This window comes from Mercenaria mercenaria, chromosome 1 (assembly GCF_021730395.1).
Source record: "Mercenaria mercenaria strain notata chromosome 1, MADL_Memer_1, whole genome shotgun sequence".
Classification (NCBI taxonomy): Eukaryota; Metazoa; Mollusca; class Bivalvia; order Venerida; family Veneridae; genus Mercenaria; species Mercenaria mercenaria.
In genome coordinates this window covers 70,386,807-70,406,636 of record NC_069361.1, presented here as the reverse complement: position 1 = coordinate 70,406,636, position 19,830 = coordinate 70,386,807, and the positions used below count along the sequence as shown (strand labels likewise).

Sequence of the window (19,830 nt, the reverse complement as noted above, 5' to 3'; positions counted from 1 at the left end):
AATTCCTGGAATTTAAGGGGAAGAAACTCAGTACAAAGGTTAAAAAAAGGTTACTTCCCTTTGGCTCTAAGCCAATCAGAATGAGATATAGTGAAAATACATCAAAATTAACCTTAAATTCTAGGTAAAAGGGGACACAATTCAAGAAAAATAGTGTCAGAGTTATGCACCTTGTGTCACATGATGTGGGTGATGAGGTGGAACATCTATTTTAAGTCTGAATCAAATCCATTCAGTAGTAATTGAGATATAGTGAAAATACATCAAAATTAACCTTAAATTCTAAGTAAAAAGGGGCATAATTCATGAAAAATTGGTGTCAGAGTTATGCACCTTGTGTCACATGATGTGGGTGATGAGGTGGAACATCTATTTTAAGTTTGAATCAAATCCATTTTGTAATAATTGAGATATAGTGAAAATACATCAAAATCAACCTTAAATTTAAAGTAAAAGGGGACATAATTCATAAAAAATTTATGTCAGAGTTAAGCACCTTATGTCACATCGTCTGGGTGATGAGGTGGAACAACTATTTTAAGTTTGAATCAAATCCATTTTGTAATAACTGAGATATAGTGAAAATACAACAAAATTAACCTTAAATTCTAAGTAAAAGGGGACATAATTCATGAAAACTTGGTGTAAGAGTTATGCACCTTGTGTCACATGATGTGGGCACATGATGTGGGTGATGAGGTGGAACATCTATTTTAAGTTTGAATCAAATCCATTCAGTAGTAACTGAGATAAAGTGAAAATACATCAAAATCAACCTTAAATTCTAAGTAAAAAGGGGCATAATTCATAAAAAAATGGTGTCAGAGTTATGCACCTTATGTCACATGATGTGGGTGATGAGGTGGAACATCTATTTTAAGTTTAAATCAAATCCATTCAGTAATAATTGAGATATAGTGAAAATACAACAAATTAACCTTAAATTCTAAGTAAAAGGGGACATAATTCATGAAAACTTGTTGTCAAGAGTTATGCACCTTGTGTCACATGATGTGGGTGATAAGGTTTAACATGTATTTTAAGTTTGAATCAAATCCATTTGGTAATAACTGAGATAATAGATTTCGGGACGCGACGGGACGGGACGCGACGGGACGCGACAAACGCGACAAAACTGACTCCTATATACCCCCCTCAAACATGTTTGGTGGGGGTATAAAAATTCTACATCCCAGGCAGGGTTTCAAACTCACAGATGTGGTGGAAAAGTGACTTGATGTCAGTGAACTTTAACTACTGACCAAAGAAGGCTCTTCACTTTGAACATTGATCATTATGAGTCAAGCAAATGTACTATCTTTGAGTCAAACAATATTCACTGAAATACAAGCTTTTTTTCATGATCACCGAAATTAAATCAAAATTTAATCATACTTTATCTTAGCATCCCTGACATAGTTTTTGTCTGCTAATTTGTCTTCCCACGGTAGTCTCCCACATAGCCACTGTAACAAACAATATCCTAGAATCTCCATGTCACCTCTCCGTGACCCATCTGAAAAAAATTAACTGAAGTTTTGTTAAAAAGATCAATGCAGTTATATTTAAGTGTTATTTTTCTGGAGATCTGATAAATATAATTATTTCTGTTGAATCTTTACCTTTACATGCATTTTCAAAATCAGAATGGCAATAACTGGTATGCACAAGAGTTAAGTATTTACCAACTATAACCATTTTTGTCCTAATTGCCATTCCGCAAGAGAATATTTTTTTATATATGTAGTCATACAAGATTTGACGGAGTTAATATGCTATGCAAAAGTTGGGGACTTTTATCCATCAGTTATAACAAACTCGTGCGAAAGATCTGAACACAACTAGGCACTCTCTGTGGGAGCAAACTCAAGTATACTATCTCACTTACCTACACCCTTGTGAGCGTCTGTTGAAGTAAACTCGACTGTACCATCATGTGCTTTCCGAGGATCTTCCTTGTAGTCTTTATGTGTTCCCCCTGGTGCATACTTCGCTGCTAGACCAAAGTCAACCAAATGTATCTGTCATAACAATGTTATTAATGTAATGTGCTTGGTTGCGGCTCGTGTGATTTCACTTTTTGAAATTTTATACTTCACACATATTTACAAACTTTTTAGAAGAATTAGGAAGGACTATCTACAAAGGCTATCATGTTTGCAATACATATTTTTGAAAGTAGAACTCAAAATTTCAAATAATTGCTAGGTATATTTTAAAATAGATACAACGTGTTAGTTTCATAACAAGTTGTGAAAACATTAATTTAATAAGTGACTAATTTTTCTTGGATTTCGTTGTTGAGTCAATGGATGATATTAAATCCCAATAAGAAAAGTAAAATTAGGTAATCGGTATATGTTTTAAAGCTAAAACTAATAAATTCATATCCCCATGAAAAAGCCATTAAATTAAACCATGAAATTACTTATATAACAGTATTTCATTACCTCGCCTGTCTAGATAAGTATGTTAGACACACAATTATGACATAACATATAGAGGATATTTGTTTGTTTTAGTGTAAGATCGAAATATATTTCACCGAGTGAACACTATAATGCAATATTTTCACGAGTGGCGCAGTCACAAGTGAAAATGTAAATTATGGTGTTCACGACTGAGATATATTTCGATCTTACACTGGAACAAACAAATTTTCTATTTATTTTATGCATTTTTAATGTTTTTAACCAAATTATATTCAGTTTGTCCGCGCAATGTCACGTGCATCGCATCATAATGTCATAATGCCGTGACGTCAGGATGTCTTTGTAGAACAAGAGGACCATGATGGTCCTGAATCGCTCACCTGTTCCCACATGACCCAGTTCTGAGTATGACGTCGTTTTTTTCTATTATTTGACATAGTGACCTAGTTTTTGAGCTCATGTGACCCGGTTTAGAAACTGACCTAGATATCATCTAGATAAAAATTCTGACCAATTTTCATGAAGATCAATTGAAAAATATGGCCTCTAGAGAGGTCAAAAGATTTTTCTAATTTTAGACCTACTGACCTAGTTTTTGACCACAGCTGACCCAGTTTCAAACTTGACCTAGATATCATCAAGATGAACATTCAGACCAACTTTCATACAAATCCCATGGAAAGTATGGCCTCTAGAGAGGTCACAAGGATTTTTTATTATTTGACCTACTGACCTAGTTTTTGATGGCACGTCACCCAGTTTCAAATTTGACCGAGATATCATCAAGGTGAACATTCTGACCAATTTTCATGAAGATCCGTTTAAGGGTATGGCCTCTAGAGAGGTCACAAAGTTTTTCTATTTTAAGACCTACTGACCTAGTTTTTGATCGCAGTTGACCCAGTTTCAACCTTGACCTATATATCATCAAGATAAACATTCAGACCAATTTTCATACACATCCCATGAAAAATATGACCTCTAGAGAGGTCACAAGGTTTTTTCATTATTTGACCTACTGACCTATTTTTTGATGACACATAGCCCACTTTCGAACTTGACCTAGATATCATCAAGATGAACATTCAGACCAATCTTTATGAAGATCCATTCATAAGTGTGGCCTCTAGAGAGGTCACAAGGTTTTTCTATTTTTAGACCTACTGACCTAGTTTTTGAATGCACCTGACCCAGTTTCGAACTTGACCTAGATATCATCAAGATGAACACTCAGACCAACTTTCATACAGATCCCATGAAAAATATGGCCTTTAGAGAGGTCACAAGGTTTTTTTTTATTTGACCTACTGACCTAGTTTTTGAAGGCACGTGACCCAGTTTCAAAACTGACCTAGATATCATCAAGGTGAACATTCTGACCAATTTTAATGAAGATCTTGTGAAATATATGGCCTCTAGAGAGGTCACAAGGTTTTTCTATTTTTAGACCTACTGACCTAGTTTTTGACCGCATGTGACCCAGTTTCGAACTTGACCTAGATATCATCAAGGTGAACATTCTGACCAACCTTCATAAAGATCTCATGAAAAATGTGACCTCTAGAGTGGTCACAAGCAAAAGTTTACGCACGCACGGACTAACGGACGAACAACGGACGCTGCGCAATCACAAAAGCTCACCTTGTCACTTTGTGACAAGTGAGCTAAAAACTATAAATAGTTCTATTACGTTTCCTGATTTCTTTTACTTTTAATCATGATAAAATGTAAATGTAAATAATCCTTTTATTATTTTTTTACATCTTTACGTTTACTGAAGAAATTTTTGCAAGGAAATTCCTATCATTTATAATTCATATCATTTCGCATTCAAATGTAGTTCCGTAACAGTGAAAAATAAAAATGATATTTTTACTGTTTGAAACAGTGAAAATATCAATTTTATTTCACTGATAAATTTCAGTATTTCACAGAAGAGCATAAAATAAATACTTCTACTACACTAATCAGATCCATTTTCTATAAATTTGACTTTTATGTATTAGCAACTGTATCACACAAATTTACATAATACATAATCCAAAAATAAACTGCTGGTATTATACCATTTATAACCAAAACAAAAATATTTACCGAGTCAACATCTGTTTTTCCATTTTTATATCCAAGAAGACAATTAGAGGCTTTAATGTCAGCATGTATATAGTGATTTTCATGTAGATATTCCAGGGAATCTATCTGCAATATGAAATTTATAAAGATTAAGCACATAATTATATTGTTTTACTAGTGTTGTAATGCTTAATCCCAATCTTGACGCATCAGAGATAAACTGTTCCTGTCAGATGTGATCGTCAACAAAAATTTTCATCATTGACAAATTCATGTCATAAGAATGTCCTAAAGTTAAGTTTCATATCTAATAGTATACTACTCTTGTAAATTTATGAAAATTTAAAATTGTCATAAACAGAATTATGAAATATTCAACATCAGCAAAAAATACAGGAGTATTGATAGCTGCATTGTCTTAATCCAGGAGAGTAGCTGTTTGGAATAATTTTGGCCACGAGAGATATACAGTTGAAACTCGGTATCTCGAAATTCAAGGGATCAAGCGTTTTACTTCGAGATGACCGAAATGATATTTTGTGTTAAGGTTTTTGGGGGGGAGACTTGAAAATGTCTTCAAGACAATTCCGAAATAAGAGAGATCGAGTTTCAACTGTGCGTTAATCATAACTAACATTCTGTCTATTAAACTGTGTACTGATTAATCAACTCTAAAATTTTGACTCCATACACATTGTGATAACAATATCCACAGACAATTTTACCACCAACAAACTACAAATTTCTTACCATCCTCAGTGCTAGAGCATACACTGTCTGTTTAGAGAACATTTTACCAGCGGCCTCAAACACTTTCTGTAGGTCTGTACTAAACCTTTCCATCACCATAAACCTGTAGTTCACTCCTTTATACTCATGTTGACCACTGGCTATATACTTCGGTACACCTAGATACTTCAATTTCCTTGACTTTACCCAGCTATCAACTGTAAAGAAAGACAAAAACTTTCAACTTATTTTTAAATTATTTTTTTTATCTTAAAATGGCTATACAACCTTAAACAGCACATTGTTTGTTTCCCATCCCATTACCTAACTGCAAATATTGTCCTTACATAAAATATTTATTACAAATATGAAAGCAATATATTGAACCGCGCCATGAAAAAACCAACATAGTGCATTTGCGACCAGCATGGATCCAGACCAGCCTGCGCATTCTGGTCAGGATCCATGCTGTTCGCTAACAGTTTCTCTGATTGCAATAGTCTTTGAAAGTGAACAGTATGGATCCTGACCAGACTGCGCGGATGCGCAGGCTGGTCTGGATCCATGCTGGCCGCAAATGCATTATGCTGGTTTTCTCATGGCGCGGCTCTATTATACTTTGGATGTCAGAAACTTCTAATCCAAAAAGAACCTTCTTCTCCTCAATGTTGTTACTTCAAATTAAACTGATGATGGCAATGACAGAGCGGTTTATGGCTGAAAAAGTGGTGTTATTTTTCATAATTATGCAAGAGGCATAGATTGACTTTATATTGCACAACATATATTTCAATTTCAAACAAAAAAGGACCATGCCGGCCCTAAATAGCTCACCTGACTCAAATGGGTACATGACTTTTTGGTAGAGGACCTCTACACAATGTTTTATGCCAAATATCTAAGCTCTATACCTTGACATTTTAGACAAGAAGAATTTTAAAGTTTTTCCTATATAAGTCTACAAAAAAATAAATGACCCCCTGAGTGAGGCCAAACTGACCCAAGGGGTATGATTTTAATAAACTTGGGAGAAGAACCACTATACTATGGTTCAAGCAAAAATTTAATATCTAAGTTCTGGGTCTTAAGGTTTTAGAGAAGATTTTTAAAGTTTCCCTTAATATATAAATCTATGTAAAATATGTTAACCATGACACCCAGCATTTGAACAAATTTGGTAAAGGACCACTAGACAATGTTACTAACCATACAGCTATGCTCTGGGCCTGTGCTTTAGGAAAAGAAGTTTTTTCATCTTTTTTTTTCATGGCAACCAGAATTCTGTATAAAATGAAATTTTTTTAACATCTTTGGTATAGGAACAAGCAAGGAACATCCAAGCCAAGTTTCAATGGTTTCAGAGAAGATGCCATTTGAAGAAAAGTGTGGATGGATGAGCAATGGAAAGCAAGTGATCGAAAAGTGTACATACTGAGATCAGGTTTAGCAACTCTCTGATAGAAATGCAATTCACAGAACAATGGTCCATTGCTGATGGGTTCCTGAAACATCAAAATGAACATTTTTCAGATGTATGATTAAAGCATTTTCTGAATTGACAACATACAACACATAATCATATTTGTTTTGTTTCATTTAGTTGAACAATGTTTCATTTACATATCAGGGCTTTTCACACTTGTACAACAAACTTAAGGCCAATATTCTGCTGCTTCCCAAGAACAAGAGCGCCGACAAGCGGGGCAATATACGCCCGAAGGCTTACATCATAGGATTGGAGCAAAATTTTAAGAACTTGACTGTTGTAGCCCCAAAGGACTGGAACAACAAAAGGAAAACTTCAAAAAACAAATCTAAGTCCACAAAAAAAAAAAAAAAGGACTATAATGGTCCTGAATCGCTCACCTCTTCCCACATGACCCAGTTTTGAGTATGACGTCGTTTTTTTCTATTATTTGACATAGTGACCTAGTTTTTCAGCTCATGTGACCTAGTTTTGAACTTGACCTAGATATTATCAAGATAAAAATTCTGACCATTTTTCATGAAGATCCATTGAAAAATATGGTCTCTAGAGAGGTCACAAGGTTTTTCTATGATTTGACCTATTGACCTAGTTTTCGAAGGTACATGACCCTGTTTTAAACTTTAACTAGACATCATCAAGGTGAACATTCTCACTAATTTTCATGAAGATCTCATGAAAAATATGGCCTCCAGAGAGGTCACAAGGTTTTTCTATTTTTATACCTACTGGCCTAGTTTTTGACCGCACATGACCCAGTTTCGAAACTGACCTAGATATCATCAAGGTGAAAATTCAGATCAATTTTCATGAAGATCCATTGAAAAATATGGCCTCTAGAGAGGTCAAAAGATTTAAATAATTTTAGACCTACTGACCTAGTTTTTGACCGCAGTTGACCCAGTTTCAAACTTGACCTAGATATCATCAAGATGAACATTCAGACCAATTTTCATACAGATCCCACGAAAAGTATGGCCTCTAGAGAGGTCACAAGGTTTTTTTCTTATTTGACCTACTGACCTAGTTTTTTTAAGGCACGTGACCCAGTTTCAAACCTGACCTAGATATCATCAAGGTGAACATTCTGACCAATTTTCATGAAGATCCATTCAAGGGTATAGCCTCTAAAGAGGTCACAAGGTTTTTCTATTTCAAGACCTACTGACCTAGTTTTTGATCGCAGTTGACCCAGTTTCAAACTTGACCTATACATCATCAAGATAAACATTCAGACCAATTTTCATACAGATCCCATGAAAAATATGGCCTCTAGAGAGGTCACAAGGTTTTTTTCATTATTTGACCTACTGACCTACTTTTTGAAGGCACGTGACCCACTTTCGAACTTGACCTAGATATCATCAAGATGAACATTCTGACCAATTTTTATGGAGATCCATTCACAAGTATGGCCTCTAGAGAGGTCACAAGGTTTTTCTATTTTTAGACCTACTGACCTAGTTTTTGACTGCACATGACCCTGTTTCGAACCTGACCTAGATATCATCAAGATGAACATTCAGACCAACTTTCATACAGATCCCATGAAAAATATGGCCTTCAGAGAGGTCAAAAGGTTTTTCTATTATTTGACCTACTGACCTAGTTTTTGAAGGCACGTGAGCCACTTTCGAACTTGACCTAGACATCATCAAGATGAACATTCAGACCAACCTTCATACAGATCCCATGAAAAATATGGCCTCTAGAGAGGTCACAAGGTTTTTCTATTATTTGACCTACTGACCTAGTTTTTGACCGCACGTGACCCAGTTTCGAACTTGACCTAGATATCATCAAGGTGTGCATTCTGACTAATTTTCATGAAGACCTCATGAAATATATGGCCTCTAGAGAGGTCACAAGGTTTTTCTATTTTTAGACCTACTGACCTAGTTTTTGACAGCACGTGACCCAGTTTCGAACTTGACCTAGACATCATCAAGGTGACTATTCAGACCAACTTTTTATTACAGATCCCATGAAAAATATGGCCTTTAGAGAGGTCACAAGGTTTTTCTATTATTTGACCGACTGACCTAGTTTTTGAAGGCAAGTGACCCAGTCTGGAATTTGAACTAGATATCATCAAGGTGAACGTTCTGACCAATTTTCATGAAGATCTTGTGAAATATATGGCCTCTAGAGAGGTCACAAGGTTTTTCTATTTTTAGACCTACTGACCTAGTTTTTGAAGGCACATGACCCAGTTTCGAACTAGACCTAGATATCATCAAGGTGAACATTCTGACCATCTTTCATAAAGATCCCACAAAAAATGTGACCTCTAGAGTGGTCACAAGCAAAAGTTTACGGACGGACGGACGCACGGTCGACGGACGCTGCATGATCACAAAAGCTCACCTTGTCACTATGTGACAGGTGAGCTAAAAAAATCAAAGTCTACAAAAAAATCCTTATCAGGTATAGGTATGTAAAAATACACCTTAAAATTAGAGGTACCATCCATGTTGTACCACAAAAAAGTGGTCTCGGTTTTTCCCTACGGCCAATAATAAAAAAGTTTCAAAATAAGCTATTTAAAGTAACATAAAAGGGAAGTAATTCAAAAAAAAATTATTGTAAGTACAAAAAAGAGATCTGCCAAATAAAAACAAGACCACTGCAATGCAGAGCAATATACACAAAGCAAAGTCATATATGACCTTTGACCCTTGAAGCGAGTCATCCGGAACATGCGCTCTGCACATCGTTACAATGTGGGGACCATTTCTGCCAAGTTTCTTTGAAATCCTTCCAGCAGTTCAAGAGTTACAGAGCGGACACGAAACAAACTGATATGACTTTTGACCCCTAAGTGTGACCTTGACCTTGAAGCAAGTCATCCGGAACATGCGCTTTGCAAGTCGTCTTGGTGTGGTGAACATTTGTGTCAAGTTTCTTTGAAATCCTTCAAGGGGTTCAAGAGTTACAGAGCTGACACGAAACAAACTGATATGACCTTTGACTCCTAAGTGTGACCTTGACCTTGAAGCGAGACATCCAAAACATGCGCTCTGCACATCGTCTCGGTGTGGTAAACATTTGTGTAAAGTTTCCTTGAAATCCTTCAAGGGGTTCAAGAGTTACAGAGCGGACACGAAATTGCTAACGGACATACGGACACCAGCGTCATAACATAATACGTCCCTTTGGACGTATAAAAATGGTCTTTTTTCCCTATTTTGTGGCAGAAAAAATTCCCCAAAACTTTGGCAACTAAATGTATATTTCATGTCTTCAAAAATAATGAGCTAATTTCATTTTTCATTTAGCTGTTAGAGCTATTCCTAGCAAAACTAATAATCCTATCAAAACAAATCTAAGACTGATCTGTCTTGTTTGCGCATTCTGTAAAGCATATAATTTGTGCAAATTTCAATGTGTATGCATGGCACTAAGTTACATTCACTGTAATTAACCCTACTTTGTAGCCATACAATATACTTACAATTTTAACAACATATTCTGCATCTGGTCCAGCCCTATCTGTATCTGATGCTGAAATAACAAAACATGTCCAGCTTTACTTTCCAGTATTTATTCAGTAGAAATAAAAGTCCTAATTCCCATTTATTTAGCATTCAGTAAAAATACTTTTACCACAATCTGCCACATGTAACAAAAGGTTACGAACATAACTATCAAAATAATGTATTAATCTGTGTGTGCATTTTCTGTATGTCTGAAAAATTATTTTTTGGTTTGTCTTCATTTACTTGATATTAAATGAAAATGACAGATGACCCTTTTTTCATTCAAAATTTCGATACCCATCAAAAGGAACTATGTTGATTTTTCTTTGCTTTTTGCTGGGTTTATAACACATCAGCATCAACAAAGTTTCAGGTCATATGGCAAATATCCAGCATCTGATGGTAAAGGAAGACCGACACTTACGGCCCTATCCAGGCATTATTTTAGACCCAAACTTCCACCTGGGAACAACCACCGACTTTCTGTAAGCCAAGCAAGTTTTTGAGTCTACAGCAGCGAGGGATAAGTTATTCAAATTCAAATATTTTAACCACTTTGCCACAGTGGCAGTCAAACTACATAGAAATAACACATTATGCATCTATCACATCTGCTTACTAGAAAATGATTCAAGAAACAAATGTAAAGACAGTCAAACATCTTATTCACGGTTGCCACTTAGTTGAGAAAATGAAATTCCCCGACTTTTCCCTGACTAAACCATTCTTTTCACTGACCAATACCACCATATTTTTCGGCCTACTCCAAGAGTTTCTTTTTCCCCTGACTTTTCTAAAATTTCATTTTCCCCTGACTTTTCTAAAATTTCATTTTTCAATGACCATTATCAAGATTTCCCCGACAATACACTGACCTTGAAAAAACAACAACACATTTTCCCCCGACTTTTCAATGTAAGTGGCAACCCTGTTATTTACATACTAAATACAAACAAGAGGGTCATGATGACCCTGGATCGCTCACCTGAGTAATATGAGCTACATGTTTTAAATGTCAAACTGATGATAAAATATTAAGAAAGTCAGTAGGTCACATTCATGGTCAATGAAATTCAGTTTTACGATTTGTGTGCAAAACCGTATGTCATCAAAATTTCAAGGCTGTATCTTAAAAAACAAGAAAGTAGGTCAGCAGGTCAAGGTCACAGTCAAGTGACATCATATTACTTGGGGTCATCAGGTAATTATAACTAAACAGTCTTGGAAATAGGATCAGATGATTTTTTAAGTATTTTTCCTATATAACTCACATAATAATTAAGTGACCCCAGGGCGGGGCCTCTTTTAACCCCAGGGGCATAATTTGAACAATTTTGGTAGAGGACTACTAGACAATATATCATACCAAATATCAAAATCCTAGGTTGTATGGTTCCAGACTAGAAGATTTTTAAAGTTTTTTCCTATATAAGTCTATATAAAACTTGGGACCCCCAGGGCAGGGTCTCTTTTCACCCAAGGGGTACAATTTGAACAATTTTGGTTGAGGACATAAGACAATGCTACACACCAAATATCAAAGGTCTAAGTGATGTGGTTTCAGACAAGAAGATTTTTAAACTTTTTTCCTATATGTCTATGTAAAACTTGGAACCCCCGGGGCGGGCCATATTTGACCCTAGGGGGAAAATTTGAACAATCTTGGTAGAGGACTACTAGATGATGCTACATACCAAATATCAAAGCCCTAGGCCATGTGGTTTTGTACAAGAAAATTTTCCCTATATAAGTCTATATAAACCATGTGACCCCCGGGGCGGGGCCATATTTGACCCTAGGGGGATTATTTGAACAATTTTGGTAGAGGACCACTAGATGATGCTACATACCAGCCCTAGGCCCTGTGGTTTTGGACAAGAAGATTTCTAAAGTTTTTCCTTTCGGTTGCCATAGCAACCAGAGTTCTGCATGGAATTTAATTCTTTGAGCAATTTTGAAAGGGGGCCACCCAAGGATCAATCCTGTGAAGTTTGGTGTAATTTTGCCCAGTGGTTTTCAAGAAGAAGATTTTTTTAGAAATTGTTGATTGACGACGCATGACGGACATCAAGCGGTCACAATAGCTCACCTTGTCACTTCGTGACAGGTGAGCTAAAAAATGTACTAACCTAAATATATCAGTCCAAAACCTCCCTGTCCAATGACATCACCAAGTGTCCAGTACTTTTTGCACAAATCTCTAAGTACCTCACCATTTGGAAACTTCTCTGCTAACTTGGGGCCTTTTGGTGCTCTGGGTTTTTTGGCTGTTTGAAAGAAAATAAAATCAGTTATGACAAAATGTCTTTACCTTCTGTCCAATCAGTTCTAAAATTTGAAACCAATTTTATAATAATAAAGATAATAATAATAATAATAAAGACTTTATTTAAAGAGGCAACACAGTCAGGTAACCCGATCTTCCCTGTGAGCCTCATCATATATACAATATTTACAACAGTGTAGACTTTCAAATTAACATAGTAATAAAATACATAATTATAGTCATGACAAAAAGTTATATAATGCAATAAATAATTTGAAATATATGCACACAGGCACTCACACACATACACTCACACATGCGCACACACATACAAAATGCACAATTATAACAGTAGAAAATGACACAGATATTTCTATAATTAATAAATGTGGAATTTGCCCCTGAAAACCATTTTTAGACCTGTGACCCTTTCCAGTATGCCAGGTATTTTAGTTTAAAACAACTTAAGTTTTCTGCAGTACGGACTTCAACAGGCAACTCATTCCATAGACTGGGACCTGAATAATCGAGACATTTCCGAAATATTTCTATGTTTGGCTTTGGCAAGTACAGATTTTGTTTTGAATCTAATGACCTTAAGTTAACTTTTTTGACTTTGTGCAAGTATGTGAATTTTGTTCTGAAGTAGTCTGGGCATATGTCATTAAGTGATTTGTACACAATGATTGCTTTTTTATATTTAACCCTGTCAGGAAATTTCATCCAATTTAGTGTAGTAAATAGTTCCTCTGATGGAGTGTCAACATTAGTATCAAGAATTGTTCTTGCTGCTCGTTTCTGAAATTTTATAATTGTTTCAATTTCTGTTGCATTGCAGTTACCCCAAATAGAGCAGCAGTAATCTAAATGTGGTAAGATGTACGCATTAAAAAACATTTTTCGCACAGGCAAGTCTAAGAAACATTTTATACGCTGCAAGAGATATAGTTTAGAGTTGCATTTTTTTAGTACTTTGTGTACTTGTTCTTTCCATTTGAGACCCTGGTCAACTTGTACTCCCAGAAGGCTTTCCGAGTCAGAAAATTCTATTTTTTCATTTCCAAGATAGAGTTGAATAGAGCTATTGACTTTTGGTTTATTTGTTGTTTGTATTGCCATTGCCTTTGTCTTTTTTGCATTAAGAGACATGGAGTTGTTCTGACACCAAGCAAGGATTCTGTTTAGAGAATTTTGAAGAGTATTTTGTACTTCAATGTTTGTTTTACCTGCTGCAGTTATTGTGGTGTCGTCCGCAAACATGTCTGTGAATATATCTTTTAATTCATTTGGTAGGTCATTGATATACATCACAAAGAGTAGGGGTCCCAGGACTGATCCCTGAGGCACCCCAGATTGAATATGACCCAGTTTTGATAGTTTCCCTGAAACACAGACCTCTGATACCTGTTTGACAGGTAAGATCTAAACCATAGTAAAGCTGAATCACTAACATTAAATGATTTAAGCTTTTCAAAGAGTGTTGCATGATTTACCAGGTCAAAGGCTTTAGAGAGATCAAGAAAAACTGTCCCTACTGTTTGTTTTGAGTTAATTGCATTAATCCATCTGTCAGTAATAGCAGTCAAGGCTGTTTCACATGAATGATTGGCCCTAAATCCTGATTGATAGTTGTATAACAGCCCATTTTCTTCTAGGTAGAATTTTAAACTGTTTGAGACATGTCTTTCAATAATTTTTGATAACACAGGCAGTACTGATATTGGTCTATAATTATTTTTATCACTTTTTGAGCCTTTCTTGTAAATTGGTGTTATCTTTGCAATCTTAAATTGGTCAGGAAATATTTTGTTTGCAATACTTAGATTTAGTACTTTGGTAAGAGGCCTTGCTATTATCTTTGCTGACATTTGTAAAAATTTAGCATTTAATCCATCTAAGCCAGTGGACTTTTTGAATCTAAATTGAGTAATTGAGTTTCAACAAATTTTTGTGTAATTGGTGGTATGTCATATTCATTGCTAGAAGTGTTAGTTTGTTGACTACAGTTTACATTTTGATTTAAATTCTGTTCAACAGACTGAAATACATTAAGAAAGAAGTTGTTGAAAGTGTTAGCTGTAGTTTCTGGATCAAGTATTGGGCTTCCAGATTCATCATTGATAAAATTGGTTTGGGACTTGGAAGAGTCTCCAGTTAGATCTTTTAGGTTTTTCCACAGTAATTTTGTATCTTTATTGTGATTTTTATTAATTGTATCTGTGAAGAAGGACTTTTTTGCCTGATATATCATATTTTTTACTTTTGTACGCCATTCTTTGTATCTGCTTTTATTACCTATGCGTTTAAAATGATCTCTTTGTTTGATGGTTAATTCAATTTCTTTAGTATACCAGTTAGGTTGATTAGAGTGTTTGACACGTTTCTTTTTTGTTGGGGCATGGTAGTCCAGCGTCTTTAGAAATAAATTTGTAAAATAGTCAAGGGCATCACTCGGATCATCAAAAATGTCTATTGTACCCCATGGCTGGCATTGTAAATCATTTAGAAACGAGTTTTGGTTAAAATTTTTGAGTTGCCTGTAGGATATGATGTTATGACTTGGACCATCAGAATTCGAGGATGTATTCCTGGTTATGCATACTGGAAAATGGTCACTTAGTGAAAGTTGAGGTACTGAAACATTCTTTATGTTGCAGGGTACATTCGTATATACATGATCTATCAAAGTAGAACTTGAATCTGTTGTTCGTGTAGCAGTGCTAACTAACTGTGTAAAATTAAATGCATCATTGAGATTAATCCAGTTGTTTACCATTGATGTATTATTGTTTGACAGATTTATATTAAAATCACCTAGAATTATGACTTCCTTGTTTTCACATATAAGCTTTTCAAGACATTTTTCATACTGTTCAGTCCAGTTTGCCAAAGAAGATGGTGGTCTGTAAACATAACCAATTATAAAAGATTTCTGATTCAATGGTCTAATTTCAAGCCATATGATTTCCAAGTCCTCACACTCTAAGTCAGTTCTTCTAGTACAAGGAAAGCTGTCTTTAATATAAACTAGTAAACCACCTCCATGAGATTTCCTATCCCATCTAAAAAGTTGGTAATTATTTAGTTGGAATTCACTGTCAGAGAAGCTGTCATTTAAAAAGGTTTCACAGAAACAGATAATATCTAATTCACTATGTTCACTTAGTAAAATTTTCACTTCATCGAATTTGGGTGAAAGAAAATGAATGTTTAAATGCATTATTTTAATTCCTCGCTTGTTGAACCAGGTATCCTTTTTCAAATTGTTAGTCTGGCTGTTTTGTGTATTTTGGTATGTCTGTTGTATTGTTTCCATGTCATAAACTGTACTTTCACTTAGTACATGGGTGGAGGACTCATGTAAATCCATGGCAGCTGATTCCACATTGCTGCTCGATTGTGAATCTGATGATAATTTTGCCGGGAACCTTTGTTCTTCCACTGATGTGGCCGCCATGGTGTTCTGTGCTGTTGGCTGGCCTTTCGAAAATTTCCCGTTTGTGGTTGTTTCCTTTGGTTGACACTGATGTTGAGTATTTTTCGTATGGTGGCTTTAATGTTTTTTGCAAAAACTGCAGCTCCATGATCATTGAGATGAACTTCACTGGAGAATAAAGCTTTATTCACAGAATTGTCTTTCATAAAAAAACTGGTGTGGTCAATGAAAATGCAACCATGCTGGTCACATAATTGCTTCAGTTGTTCATTTGATTTTTTTATTATTTCAGCTGATATTATGTCTGTTTTCTTTGGAAGTATAGATGAAATAGCCACTTTATAAGCTGGAGAACAGAAAAAATGATTCCCATTTTCAAAGTTACAAGTCTGTTTACTTGCCATTTAAAACAAATTCTTTTAAAAGAAAACAAGAAACTTTGCTGAGCTGTCTTACAGTCTACATAAAAGTATTCTTCAGAAATGAAATAAAATATCAAATGACTTTTTTAGCCATTAAAAACAACATCTAAAATAGTGATTATCGGTAACTTGTCTATTATTCTCTTGAGAAAAAAAACATTTAATATATCTACATTTAGTCTATAGGTCACTGTGACCTTGACCTTTAACTTACTAGCCCAAAAATAAAGATTCTCCTCTAGTGCTTAGTTATCAAGTTCAAAAGCTGTAGCCATTATATTTTCTTTGAGTCCGGAATGGACAGATTACAATGTCAATCTATAATATGTGCATTTTTTTTTCAAAACAGGCATATATAAAAAAAACCTTTGTATATATAGGCAAGTGGTTATTCATTACAAGAAGCTTAAAAGAATCTGACCTGCTGGTGCTTTAGCTGTCTTTGCTTTTGGCATTTTCAGTATAATCTAACTTGCCACAGCCTGAAAATATTATACACATGTTAAATTTTAGTTAAATCACATCAGTCTAAAGGAGGGGTGAGAAACAGTTACTTGTATACCAGTATGTAACAAGTAACAGGGTTTGTTTTCGCTATTGAGTATCATGTTTAAGCATTAGCCTGCTGTCAGCTAGTGATCTTGCCTTTGCGACCAGTGCAGACCAAGACCAGTCTGCACTACCTCGCAGTTGCAGGCTGATCATGGTCTGCACTGTTCGCTATTGTCAGTAAATTTTTAGTGAACACCCCTTTGAATAATAAATGGTACTGCCCAAACTGAATAATAGACCAGTCCATTTTAGAAATTTAGCAGGGTATAAAGGTTAAAATAACTGATTTTTATTTATATTCTGTTATCACACTGTGATATCAACTTCATTAATTATTAAAATATTTTCTCTACCTACATGTACCTACCAAGTTCTAATGGCATAGGTGGCAGGAGGGAAAACAAGATTTTTTTTAACGTTGGCCTTTTCTTGTAAGGAGAAGCACTTTTTTGATATTATATTAAACTAAAAGTATGTTGAACTACATATTATATGTTAATGAATTTTTTTTATAATCAAAATGAAAATGCATGCAAATGAAAGTAACTAGTTCTTAATACTTTGAAATTATGACATTTTCCCAAAAAAGTTCTCGATATTTTCTGTATATTTTCAACTTTAAAAACTGGAAGCTCTGTACATGAATTTTGTGCCCATTTACTTCAACCCCATGGCAATTTCCTATTTATTTTCATTATTCACATGTTGATCATGACAAGTGAGTTATTTTCCTTACCCTCATGCCTAAACGCATACACAGGTAGTTTAGTTTTTCCTGCTTTCCATATCTTCATAGTTTCTGATTATCCATGCATAAAATTGTCAGAAAGCCTCAATATTTGTTGAAAATCTTACCCACTTACACTGAATTTCTTTATGGATGTTGAATGATATATAATTATGTGATTAGTATTATGCCATACAGGATTGAAGAATTAGGCAAATGAGCCGTGCCATGAGAAAATCAACATAGTGGGTTTGCGACCAGCATGGATCCAGACCAGCCTGCGCATCCGCGCAGTCTGGTCAGGCTCCATGCTGTTCGCTTTTAAAGCCTATTGAAACTGGAGAAACTGTTAGCGAACAGCATGGATCCTGACCAGACTGTGCGGATGCGCAGGCTTGTCTGGATCCATGCTGGTCGCAAAGCCACTATGTTGGTTTTCCCATGGCGCGGCTCAAATGTATTACAGTGTTGCTAACTTTCCACTGTGTATGTAACAGTATTATAAGTTTCCTGTACATTTTTAATTTATTTGGCCAGCAAAAGATGAATTATATAATAATAAATTAGTTTGATCGAAAAATAATATGAATCTGTGCAATATTACCTTTTTGCGATACTGCTCATTATCTTATTTAAATTTATATTTTTGTAATACGTTAAACAATTAACATGATGCTAATTGTGTAATGTAAACTGGTCTTTTACTTGCAACTGAGCCAAATACCGTAAGAAACAAGTGCTGTCAGTTGACAGCACGCTCAACTATTCTCAGTGCTTGATAGTATAATGTAAGCTATGAGTAAAACTTTAACATTACAATAAGCATATTCAAAGTCGAAAAGGGGCCATAATTCAGTCAAAATGCTTGATAGAGTTGCCTCCTCCTTTTTATAGACTGGGGTCATGATGGTAAACAAGTATGCAAAATATGAAAGCAATATCTCAATGGACTTTGAAAATATTTGGGGTGGTACACAAACTTTAACATTTGTGTGACCTTCACGCTAACGCTAACGCCGGGGCGAGTAGGATAGCTCCCCTATTCTTAGAATAGTCAAGCTCAAAATGCTAGATCATGCACCTACCAGTCATGCAGGTAAGAATAAATCCAGGATGGATGCCATGCAAATGAGAAAACTATTCATCACATGGCATGATAGACCCTTCCATTATTCTAACTACTACAGGGTTTTTTCTTTCTTTTTTGGGAACATAGCCTATAACCCCAATATTGGGAATTCTGACGTGTAAATGTTCTATATTGGGAAATATTCATCCCACAGGATATAGTAAGGATGTGTTTAAGCACTTTCTCATACACTTGTTTCACATTGTACAACCTCATTAACATACTGCCATCACAAAATTGTCCATAATTTAGTCAGTGTTTGTGCAATTTTGATGAAATTTTTTTTTAAGAATGTACATTGGGAATTTTTGCACTCATTTAAATGGGAAAAATACATACTTTTTGGCATTGGGAATATAGCCAAATAATGGCTATAAAAACAGCCAAAGAAAAACCCTGCACTAGGATATGCTTAGACCTGCTTTATTGCTTGACAATAAAAAGCTGATATTTTTTTGTGCAATGATGTCCGAGGGAGTGTAGATGCAAACTGATAATTGGGCCGCACCATGAGAAAAGCAACATAGTGCAATTGCGACCAGCATGGATCCAGACCAGCGAAAACTATTAGCGGACAGGCGAACAACATGACCAGACTGCATGGACGCGCAGGCTGGTCTGGATCCATGCTGGTCACAAATGCACTATGTTGGTTTTCTCATGGTGCAGCTCAATCACAAATGCACTATGTTGGTTCTCTCATGGTGCAGCTCAATTATGGTTGCTTGATATACACTTTAATAATATTTTTTATAACTTTTCGCCCTACGTCTTGAATTCGACTCGAACCCAGGACCTCGTGATCCGTAGACACTCAAACCACATCGCTAAAGGGTGAACTCAACAGCAAGGCTGTTGGAAGTGACCTATAAATCAAATATCACTACAGAATGAAAGCTTTCAGCTATAAAGAACCGCAGAACTCAACATACACTAAGTATTTTCTAAATTGTCGTTTTCTGTTTCGTTTTTAATGCACTTCCGGCATTTCAGATTTTCCGCCAAACTTCACCTAGCTCAAGAACATACGCTTATTTTCATTGAATAATTCTCTTCCATCCCAGCTAATGGACCAATGACATCCTAGCTTTCAAAAAAA

The 19,830-nt window shown here is 35.4% G+C and overlaps 1 protein-coding gene across 1 annotated transcript in view; it reads right to left on the bottom strand.

Moving 5' to 3' along the window:
• The window catches only part of LOC123534670 (serine/threonine-protein kinase VRK1-like), a 32,485-nt gene extending 12,690 nt beyond the window's left edge, over positions 1 to 19,795 (bottom strand). Inside the window, exons 1-9 of the mRNA XM_045317016.2 lie at positions 19,664 to 19,795; positions 16,745 to 16,805; positions 12,329 to 12,466; positions 10,175 to 10,224; positions 6,667 to 6,736; positions 5,256 to 5,452; positions 4,527 to 4,631; positions 1,889 to 2,021; positions 1,396 to 1,516 (exon numbers count right to left, since the gene is read on the bottom strand). Of these exons, the coding sequence (XP_045172951.2) occupies positions 1,396 to 1,516; positions 1,889 to 2,021; positions 4,527 to 4,631; positions 5,256 to 5,452; positions 6,667 to 6,736; positions 10,175 to 10,224; positions 12,329 to 12,466; positions 16,745 to 16,778 (848 nt within the window). The 5' untranslated portion in view covers positions 16,779 to 16,805; positions 19,664 to 19,795. The remainder of the gene's footprint in view (positions 1 to 1,395; positions 1,517 to 1,888; positions 2,022 to 4,526; positions 4,632 to 5,255; positions 5,453 to 6,666; positions 6,737 to 10,174; positions 10,225 to 12,328; positions 12,467 to 16,744; positions 16,806 to 19,663) is intronic.
• Positions 19,796 to 19,830: the final 35 nt, after the last annotated feature.